General features: G+C 43.7%; 1 protein-coding gene across 1 annotated transcript in view; it reads left to right on the top strand.

Moving 5' to 3' along the window:
- Nucleotides 1-11,589, top strand: part of grid1b (glutamate receptor, ionotropic, delta 1b) — a 437,638-nt gene that overhangs the window by 295,573 nt on the left and 130,476 nt on the right. The window contains 1 exon segment of the mRNA XM_020604601.1: nucleotides 4,303-4,508. Coding sequence (XP_020460257.1) covers nucleotides 4,303-4,508 — 206 coding nt within the window.

Consider the following 11,589-nt stretch of genomic DNA (forward strand, 5'->3'; position numbering starts at 1 on the left):
GCAGCCGCTCCACAAACGCATGGCCCAACACAGGAGGGCCAACTCCAGTGGACCAGAGTCAGCAGTCCACCTCCACCTGAAGGACAAAGGACATTCTTTCGAGGACAGTGAAGTCCAGATCCTCTCCAGAGAACATCGCTGGTTTGAGAGAGGAGTCAAGGAAGCTATTTTTGTAAAAATAGAACACCCCTCACTAAATAGGGGTGGTGGACTAAGACACAACTTGTCTTCCATCTACAACCCTGTTTTGAGAGCTCTGCCCAAACATGCCCACCAGGACAATAGGCGTGGGTTCACAGGTGAGGATCCAAAGACTCTCTCTGATACTGGGCTGTAACGACTCAGTCGTTAAGAGACATTGTTGGCCTTCTAAGGACTGAAACCACACTGAGGGGGATAAATATCTCCGGCTCAACACCAGTCAGGCAGAACTGATGAAGCCTCTTGGATGACAGGTGAAACGTCTTCGATCTAGAAATCCAAGTCCAGTTGATTTTTCCTAAGGTTATTTCGGCATTTACTGTGGTTTCGTGGCACATTTTTGGCCTCTAAACAGTGAAATTGTGTGTGTCGTTCCTGTTCATGGACGCAATCTGAAGAGAGAAGAGAATGGAAATCTATACAGATACCCTCAGCGCCTGATTTACCACCGTCAGGAGAAGGCAGGTACGAAATGTGTGGCAGCTGCCAGTCGCCTGAGACCTTGTCTCCTTGTTGAAGAGGGAGAGAGTGGTTGCATTGCCTGCCAAAGAAGAATGTGAGGAACTTTTACAGACTTTCATGGCTTCAATTACTGAACAAAAGAAAAGATGATTTGACTAGTAGAAGGCTGTGTGACTGCAGTTCCTGAAATGTTTTTATTTCTTCAACCATATTAAAGTTCAGTCGCAGTAACTTTATACTTTTTTCTGTGCTCGTTCTTGGTCCACACATGCACAGTACATGCACAGGCATCAGGTAAAGCTGCTGTGTATTCATATGAACACACATGGCCCTGCTCCTTTACATCACTAGTCTTGCTCGGCCAATATACAGTTAACTTGAACACAGTATTTTGCTGACCTGGCAGTAATTTGACAGTTTAATAAATATCCCCCCGGTTGGAACATTTAGCAGAGCTAGATTTAAGCAAACATACAATAAGTTCAACAGATGGAAAATGCTATCTTATATGAACCTTTTTTGGCAAGTTAGCTGCTTTTTAGGAGTCACGAGCAAGGCTCATGAAACTGAAAGGGACAACTTGGACATTGGCAAGTCTGGAACAAAGAATATCTTTCCTTGCTTTGTGTTTGGAATATAATGTTTGGTTTAAATGGTCAAATGCCACATCTGAATGTTACATTCCCTGCTCTGACAGATTCAGGCTCTTTGGTTTTGTTGGGGCAGGACAGTACTGAGCAGCCTTGAACTAAAGCTGTCAACTGTGCGCCAGCTTGTTAGCTTTTCTTGCTTTTGCAATGCAGATCCGAAGCTCCAAACATGGGAATCAAGCATCAGAATGACATGAGACACCCCTGAGTGTGATTCTTGGAAGAGCTCATTCAAATCAAATCAAGTTGTTTGTGTGACCGGATTCTTTATTCATTATGGTGAATTATGAAAATCAACTGTAATTGTTAAATCGGAACCAAAATGATTAAAACTCTGAAGGACTAATTTTCCATCTACTTTTATGTTGAGTCATTTAGCAAATGTTAGTGTCAACAGCAATTAGTGTAACAGAAAAATCAGCTTCAGTTGTGAGAGTACTGACAGGAATAAATACATGTACACATACTGTAGGATGCTGAGGGTCGGGTTATTAAAAAACAAACAATCCTTGCTCCTGGTGTTTATTAACTTCTGCACGTCACAAAGTTATTTTACTTGGTTAGTTTGAGTCATCTGCATGTCCTCCCAGACTCAGGTGATTCATCTCTGTAAGTGGTCTGCAGTGTATTTTATCGGTTTCATAATACTTTCAGCATATTAGCTGATTTCCTGCTCCAGCCTGAAACTAATGAGCTGAAGGCATGTTAATGGCGGCCAGGTTCAAGAGTTACTGTTCCAGTAACCAGTTTAACATGGCTTCACCTGTGCTCATCTGCAGTCTGTCACCGTGGCAGTAGACCTGTTGTGTTTGCAGCGAGTAGACAGAAAGTAGCCATCCACCCATGTTCAACAGTTTCATTATGCTCAGATTAGACTACACCATATCTTTGTCTTCTGTGATGGTCACTGTGCCGCACTAGGCAATCAGTGAGTTGTACTGTTTTCCAGGAAAAAGGCAGACTACATTTTGTACCCCAACTTGTGCCATTCGCCAGGTCTCCCTTGAAAAAGACACCGCTAGCTCGACTGGGAATGTACCTGGTGAAATACAGGTTAAATATAAATGACTTTTTTACTGCTGTGTGGGACAGATTATCCGGTGTGAATACGCTGACTCGCTTTGTGTTTACAGCTGCATTAACGCTCAACAGTACTGTAACTTGGCCAACTTGTAAAGCAGGCATGGGATTACTGTAAATGTGATGGATTAACAAGGGCAGTTTGACAGTGCACTAGAAGAAACTTTTACGGCATTAATTGTTGTAAATGATTGAAAGCAGTGTTCCTACATGGCAGAAGTTTGTCTGGCTCAGCTGGAGCAGCATAAAACCTGTACTGCAAATTGAATCCACTTATCATAATATTGGTAGAACTCAGGCATATTTGCTACCCAGGTACAGAGTGCAAATGTCAGCCCCTGAATATTTGCACTCTGCCTGAGAAACACCAGACACATTTTTGTGTCGTGAAAATCTAAATTAAATCGGAGACATTTTCTGTAGCCAGCAGTCTACCTGCCAGTTTCCTGCGACTGCAGAGGAGAAATTGGTGTGACTTTGATGGCTAGAGATAAGTGCTGGCTTTTCTGCTGAGAGTGTGTCCCCCTGCAGTGCCTTGCTCAAAGTGACTTTGGAGAAACTGATGAGAAACTGTGGCCATCGAGAAGCTCTGCAAATTGCTTCCTAGTCCTTCCACTTGTGTTGTTCCAGTGCTTGAGCTCAAGAAGATGAGGGATTTTCATTTTTCCCAACTGATTTATGGAGAGGAGTAATGACTGACGTGTGAGCAGGATGGATGGAAATACAGTGAGAGCAGTAGCTGGAGACAGATTATAGACAGGTGCAAATGTGTTGGTCAAGTTATTTGAAAGTGTGGTGTTAGGGTGCATTATTAATATTAGAATTTCTAACAGAGTGTAACAAACGTGGATGCTTTGCTCAGAGTCTGCAGCATCACTGTTAATGTAAGTGTTTCTCTCAAATTCTCCAGAAGAAGGAGATTAAAAATAATAGGCTGACAAACGATTTGGAGACAGCTGTTTGCATGAGTAGATTAACAGAGCTCTGCCTCAAGTGGTGCCTTGGAAACAGTGAAGCACACAGCTGAATTTAAAATTTTATGATATAGTTACCCAGTTGTTCCACTAGAGTGACTGTTCTTTCCCCTCAGATTTTCTGGAGAGCAGTGGGAGGGTAAGACTGACTGGCAGATGGAAGGATAGACAGAAAATTTAATGGAGAACAAAAACAATGACAGAGAAGAAGTGAGTTTATGGAAACTCTGAGAGATATGGATGGTGAGATGAAACAAGTGGAGAAAAAAAAGGGGTGTAGGAGTAGAGAGTGGCAGTCAGAGTCAGTCAGGACTCGGTACAAGCCAGCTGTCAGTGCTAATAGACAGAGAAGGATGGGGATGGGGTCGGGGGAGGAATAAAGGAAGAGATGTTCAGGCCAAACAACCTGTCACCAGCTATAACAGAATATAACTCAACACAGCTGCCTTACCTGAATCAGTCAGAGAAAGAAACTTCTCTGGCAGTTTGGGGGTGAGTCTGAGAGCAATCTAAACAATCCGCTCAAACAGATGGATGCTGCCTGCGTCAGTGGCTGCAGGGGTGGAGATGCTGGTCTTAGGCAAAGCCGTGTGGATGGCGGCCTTTGCAAAAGTCAGCACCATGCCTCTCATTTTCATGTGTGACGCCCACTCTTTTGTTTTTTGTGTGGGTCATGAATACTGTATATGCCCCCCGGACCCTCGAACATCAGCAAAGATGAAAGCAGTTCTCTGCTCTCAGTAATTAGGTCACCCCAGAAAGTGTTTTCGCTCATATATTTACTGATATTTGCATTTGTCAGACATTGTGTTAGATTGCAGTGATGTCTGGCAGAGGTCCATAATAACTTTCCGTCCTGTACCTCCAGGCTTCAGACTGGCACTGTTATGTCTGTGCTGTTGATAACCCTTCTTTTCTCCTTCCTCTTACTCCAGATATCCGCGGCCTGCAGGGCCTTCTGGACCAGACGTCCCGTCAGGGTGTGGACGTCGCCTTGCAGAGAGTGGACAGGAACATCAGTAAAGTCTTCACCAATCTCTTCACTACCATGAGGACAGAGGAGCTGAACCGATACAGAGACACACTACGCAGAGCCATCCTTCTACTTAGCCCACATGGAGCGCATACTTTCATCCAGCAGGTTGGTCCGCATTCAGTTTACTGGCTAATGTGGGGGATGTGTCTACATGTGTGAAGAGTGATCAGAAGAGGTAAATACGGGGGACATTTGTGCACACATAGAGAGCAAGATGTGTGTATGCGTGCAACAAATAGCGTTTTTCCTTCAGCGTGGTTCAGCCCGCTTTTATCATGCAGAGCTGGGGGGTCACTGGTCAGCCTCCCTTTCCATTAGCTTCCACCCAGGGCTAAGTGGGGCCGAGCTCTGGTTTCAACAGAGCCAGCTCATCCAGCCACTTGATGCTGCACTGAGGGAAACACATTCAACATTAATTTTTTATCCATAGTTTCATTGCAGCAAGATTTGAAAATGGAGTCTCTGACTTGGTCTTCTGATGAGGGGTTAAAGTGAGGCTCCTGCTAGTGACACCCCTGATACTGTGAGTTATGTGTCACTTGTCATTGACTCATGCCACAACTTCATGATCAAGATGCAGAAGATAAATAGTGTTTTACGTGTGATGAAATGATGTGATGTTTCTCGTCAAGGCAAAAGCTGTCTCGCAATATCAGTACATAACAGAACCAGAGCAACAGCCATTATGATGGAGTTTGATGGTACTTTCACATTAGTCCGGTAAAAACACAACTCCCTGCTGTGTTTTAACACACGGAGCAGCATTGGTCGGAGCGGTGAGGGGTTACGGGGGGAGTGTTGTAGGCATGTACGACACAGCCAAGCTGTGACGAGTCAATGTGAGTGGCTTCATTCACGTTTCCAACCCGGAAACTGCCAGCCAACCTGCGTTGCCATGGCAGCAGCTTTAAGTTTTGTGTGGCCCTCTCATCATGCAACACGGCAGTTTTTATACTTTAGTTAGCCTGACTCGGCATACACAGATGTTTACACATGTGAAAACACATGATCAGAACAAATGTGCGGCAACAAGAAGTAAAGACTGATGAAAGGAAAAAACTTCACATGCAAGTTTCAGACAGTAAAGCCGAGCAGACACTGTGTGAATCTTAGTGGCCGTGTAGAGTGTGTGAATCCATGACTTCACTGCTCACTGTAAGTTCACTGAGCTGGACACGCTGTGGACGCTCGCACTGGTTGTTTAAACAGAACCCTGAGCAGGTGTGCTCATCGACAGTGCTGACAAAGTTCTGTAGATGGCCATGGTCATCAAAGCTGAGATCAACAGAAAGAGCGTTATCTTTAGCCATTTCCTGTGCACAGCTGACGAATAGTCATAATCTGCTGCCAGTGTTCCTCCTGTTGCTGTCGGTCATGACGCATCACACAGCATGGAGCTGCCAGAGCTCCATTAGCCTCGGCAGTATATAAATACAACCTAGTATATACAGCCTGTAGCCTAGTTTCAATTCTGTTCACAAAATGTGATATCTTGTTTGTTCCTTGATGTTACATTATAGTGTTTGTACTCGTGCACATGCACTAAACTAACTTCAGACTGTGGACCTGCTCCTGCAGTCAGAAATCCAACCTGGATTGTAGGTCATTCGGGTGATTAATCAGGCTGGGACCCTGCTCACACTGCACGTCAAACGAATACAGATCAGGCTGAATTCCAAAAATAGTTGGGAGTGACGGAATCGGGCAGAATCCATACAGCGTCTGCTCAGCTTAAACCTCACACACACAATTTCGATGTTAAAGGGTGATTTCTCAATATAAAAAAAAACTGCATAATAAGAAAATATGTGAAACGGTAATGAGGCATGTAGTAGTTCATTAGAAGCCTTGGTGCCCCACAGTTTTTATCAGACATCCAACATCTCTGCTGGCAGCTACAATCGATACGCATGGTTTATATTGTACTTTTTATTCCTTTTCTCGTGTATTCCATATGCTTTAGAATATATTTGTTAATGCTAATTAAACTAAGCAGTGAAAACAGATGCTGCTGAGCTAGGTGATTCACAGCCTGTCAATCGGATATACATTTGTAATGTGTAGTTTTATTATACCTTGTGTATTTCAGGTTTTGTTAATTGATTTTCTTCCCAGTTAAACTTCACTGATTGGCATCCACATGCCTCGACACCTACTGGCCAGATGTCAGTCATAGCGTAATGACAGGAAGGAAGTTGATCTGTGCAACTTCTGCCCTGTTATCAAAGTCCTCTGTCATTGTCTCAGTGGTCAGCTGCTGCTCTTTTTAACCAACGGGAGGGTGAAGCTTTTATACACACTGATCTAAGTGTAAAGGGAGAGAGAGCAGGAGAAAGAATAGAAGAAATCAGTGAGTCACGACTGGCGCAGCAGGAGACTTCTTATCTGAGAGCTGACAGTGAGTGGGTGTGTGTTGTGCATGTCCACAGTTGTCAGTCAGCCTCTTTGTCCCTCTCTCTGTTCTCTGAGGAAAAGGCCTTGCTTTTCTCTGTCTGTGATGAAGGAGCAACATTTAGTGAGCTTTTGTGATCTGCAGGCAAACATCTGCATACGTTAGAGTACCTCATTCAGTTACTGAGCTTTCATTCAGATTGTCTGTGCAGCACACTCGTTGTGTAGATATGTTAGCCAGCAGGTGTTTAGGCCAAAGGTCTGTAGTGGAGTCACAGTGGTGTGTCAGTAAAAATACCCATCTTTGAACTTTGGTCATGAGATGGGATGTCCAAGGTCAGAGTGACAGCAGACAGTACAGGCTTATCATTGGTTTCAGTCTGTCTCCCTTCTTTACTTAGATGGATGCACAGTTTGGGCGGGGTCTGTGGAGACAAACAATGAAGCGCTTAATAAGGCAGAAAGTCAAGTAGCATGGCATTATAAAGGTTAGGCCCCAAGTACAGACATACAGTGGTGTGAAAAAGTGTTTGCCCCCTTACTGATTTCTTATCTTTTTGCATGTTTGTCACACTTTAATGTTTCAGATCGTCAAACAAATTTATATATTAGTCAAAGATAACACAAGTAAACACATCATGCAGTTTTTAAATGAAGGTTTTTATTATTAAGGGAAAACAAAATCCAAAACTATATAGCCCTGTGTGAACAAGTGTTTGCCCCCTAAACCTAATAACTGGTTGGGCCACCCTTAGCAGCAACAACTGCAATCAAGCGTTTTCGATAACTTGCCATGAGTCTTCCACAGCGCTGTGGAGGAATTTTGGCCCACTCATCTTGGCAGAATTGTTGTAAGTCAGCCACATTGGAGGGTTTTCGGGCATGAACCGCCTTTTTAAGGTCATGCCACAGCATCTCAATTGGATTCAGGTCAGGACTTTGACTAGGCCACTCCAAAGTCTTCATTTTGTTTTTCTTCAGCCATTCAGAAGTGGACTTGCTGGTGTGCTTTGGATCATTGTCCTGCTGCAGAACCCAAGTTCGCTTCAGCTTGAGGTCACAAACGGATGGCCGGACATTCTCCTTCAGGATATTGTGGTACACAGCAGAATTCATGGTTCCACTTATCACAGCATGTCTTCCAGGGCCTGAAGCAGCAAAACAGCCCCAGACCAGCCCATTACCACCACCATATTTTACTGTTGGTATGATGTTCTTTTTCTGAAATGCGGTGTTACATATACGCCACACATAATGGGACACACACCTTCCAAAAAGTTCAACTTTTGTCTCGTCTGTCCACAGAGTATTATCCCAAAAGTCTTGGGGATCATCAAGATGTTTTCTGGCAAAACTGAGACGAGCCTTTATGTTCTTTTTGCTCAGCAGTGGTTTTCGTCTTGGAACTCTGCCATGCAAACCATTTTTGCCCAGTCTCTTTCTTATGGTGGAGTCATGAACACTCACCTTAACTGAGGCAAGTGAGGCCTGCAGTTCTTTGGATGTTGTTGTGGGGTCTTTTGTGACCTCTTGGATGAGTTGTCGCTGCGCTCTTGGGGTAATTTTGGTCGGCCGGCCACTCCTGGGAAGGTTCTCCACTGTTCCATGTTTTCGCCATTTGTGGATAATGGCTCTCACTGTGGTTCGCTGCAGTCCCAAAGCTTTAGAAATGGCTTTATAACCTTTTCCAAACTGATAGAGCTCAATTATTCTCTTTCTCATTTGGTTTTGAATTTCTTTGGATCTCGGCATGATGTCTAGCTTTTGAGGATCTTTTGGTCTACTTCACTTTGTCAGGCAGGTCCTATTTAAGTGATTTCTTGATTGCGAACAGGTGTGGCAGTAATCAGGCCTGGGTGTGGCTAGAGAAATTGAACTCAGGTGCGATAAACCAGTGTTTTGACAGGGGGGCAAACACTTGTTCACACAGGGCTATATAGTTTTGGATTTTGTTTTCCCTTAATAATAAAAACCTTCATTTAAAAACTGCATGATGTGTTTACTTGTGTTATCTTTGACTAATATATAAATTTGTTTGACGATCTGAAACATTACAGTGTGACAAACATGCAAAAAGATAAGAAATCAGTAAGGGGGCAAACACTTTTTCACACCACTGTACATCAGGGTGCACACAGTCCAGGAATAAACTCTGTCTCTGCTACAGATTAATTACAGGCCAGTACATATCGATGAACTGCCATGAAATATTAGACTGTCCTTCATTCCCTAACTACATCACTGGGCAAAATATCATGTTCAGTATTTGAAGGGGCCAAGAATGAACTCAAGGTGTAAGAATGCATGAGCAGCATTATGGCAACACTTAGCTTAGAGAGGCTAGAGCTAATGCTAGCTCATGCTATAAGTGAGACAACAAAAAGAGAGCGAACATGAACAGATGTGATTAAGGCAATTACATGTCACTCGCACCAGGGACTAAAACTGAGGGACTTGTCACCTACTGATGCAGTAACTAAACAGGATCTGTCCGTCTCCGTTGCTGAAGGGTATGGTCAAGCTGTTGGCAATAGCATCCTGTCCACAGACGTCAACATGTCGTAACCAAGTGTCTGTTGGACTGGATTCCTAACAGCAGGGGTGGGTCCTACTTGATCAAAGCCACTGTACAGTTTGTGTCATTGTATATTATGATATAACTCTATGGTGTGATCAAATACACTGTTGCATTTCAGACAAGATAACCAGAGATTAGGTATTACATACCTGACAAGTCAGTGTGATTATGTGCTGTGACACTGCCCACAGTGGCACAGAAATGTGGGCAGGCCTCTTCTTCATGGTGCCTCGGGTCATATGGTCAGAACCAGTGTGTTCACATTTATTCGGGCTGATTATTAGTGTACAGTAAGCATAAAGGTAGTATGTTTGGAGGCGGTTTCCTCGTTAACTGTGCATCCTATTTTTTATTATCATTTGGCTTTTATTTTCCATGTGTGAACGCATTAGTAGAGTAGAGTAGAGAGTAGAGTAGGTACTTTATTGATCCCACAGTGGGGAAATTTCTGTATTACAGCAGCAATAGAGAACAACCACCATAACACCATAAGAACAGGACTTCATAAAAACACGGAAAAGAACACAAAGAACACTTAGTCGCTGTAAGTTGCTGCCACTCCGCGCGGCGCAACAAAGAACACTTAGTCTTAAAATAAACAGTCACATAAAGGCAACAAAGCACTAGAACCTATACACACAAGTAGCGTCATCAGAACGTACCACAAATCAGCTCACCACAAGGAGCTCAGAAGGATTGCTGGCCTTGATGGCCGACTGTCGGCAAACAGGGTCCTCCCCAGGCAGACTCAAAACCTTGTAAAAAGTATAAAAACATAATGCAAACACAATATAACTTGTATTCCTAGGAGCCCAACTCACAAAAAACTTTACTCATGTTGTGGGGACATAGAGTTTAGGTTTAGGTAGGATTAGGATAAGGTTTTATGGTAAGCAAAAAGTGATTTTGGTCAGGGTTAGGACAGGTCTCCCCTAAATGAATGCAAGTCAATGTCAGCTCCTCTGAAGTGATGGAAACTCGACTGTGTGTGTGTGCACTCTCCCAGGTGTTATTGGCCACAGGAGACTGCAAGTGCCTATTAAAGAGTGGGAGGCTTTGGCACGCACACATACACACACACACGCACACACACACAACTCTGGTGTGTGTGTTGACACTGAGACATTCATTAGCACCAGGACATGTTGGTGTAGGAGGGTGAGACCAAGCTGAATGAAAGTTGCACTCTTCAGTAATGTCACGGAAATGTGTTAAAAGCTTTGCCAAGTTTTCACATACACACACATGCAGTTGAATTATTGGCCTGATTTCAGCTTCATCATGCCAATTTTACTGTTAATTCAAGAACGCAGCTAATGAACCAGTTAGAAAATAGAAGTTTTTCCTTCACCCTGGTTGTAACTACTGAGAGTGACAGAGTCACAGTGTGTCAGTCGGTCGTTTTGTCATAAAGATGTTCAGAGGATGAGGAAGTTTTTTGGCAGCAGTGACACTGGATGCTGTGTGACATTCAGTATCAGCAGTGCTGATGTAAGCATGCTGACATGCACAAGCCTGACTTGCACTTGACTAAAAGGGGATAAAAACAGTTCCTCCCTACCTACAGATGGAAGATTTATAGTTCAACACCAACTTCCACTGCAACAGTAGACTGGCATTGATCAGCCACAACATTAAAACCACTGGCAGGTCATGTGACTAACACCGATTATCTTGTTACACTAATGAGCGATGGCTGCGGTGAACAGAGAGTTTGCACTGAAGATGGTTTTGCTCGATGTGTGTGTTACTAAAAGCAGCAGATTACTGAGTCTGTTTTCAACCTGCTTCATGTTGTCCTCACTGTCAACACCCTCCCCTGGCAAGATGAACTAAAGTAAAGGAGAAGAGGCACAACGGACAGCATCCAGCTTATTCTGAACCAAACCTGGTCTGAAATGTCCTGCTGTGGCCACCGTACAGGCCAAACCCACTGATACAGTGTCCTCTGGCACCACCCTCAGGACACACTTTACACAGGAAAAGGTTATTTTTCATCCATCCAACAGTGCTGTAAGGATGATTTCTGCCTCTCAGGGACCTGATGTGGCTGTTAAATGTTTAGTTCCTGTGCTGTTAGTGTCTTTACACAAGTCACAGTCGGTTGTCAGTTGTCTTTCTGTAAATCCAAGATGGGAAATTAACGTCCTCCTCTTGCACACCTGAATCTGCCATGTTGCTCTGTGTGTGAGACAGTTGTAGTGTCATCAATCATTC

The sequence above is a fragment of the Monopterus albus genome, unplaced genomic scaffold (genome assembly GCF_001952655.1).
Source record: "Monopterus albus unplaced genomic scaffold, M_albus_1.0 scaffold67.1, whole genome shotgun sequence".
In the NCBI taxonomy this organism is placed as follows: domain Eukaryota; kingdom Metazoa; phylum Chordata; class Actinopteri; order Synbranchiformes; family Synbranchidae; genus Monopterus; species Monopterus albus.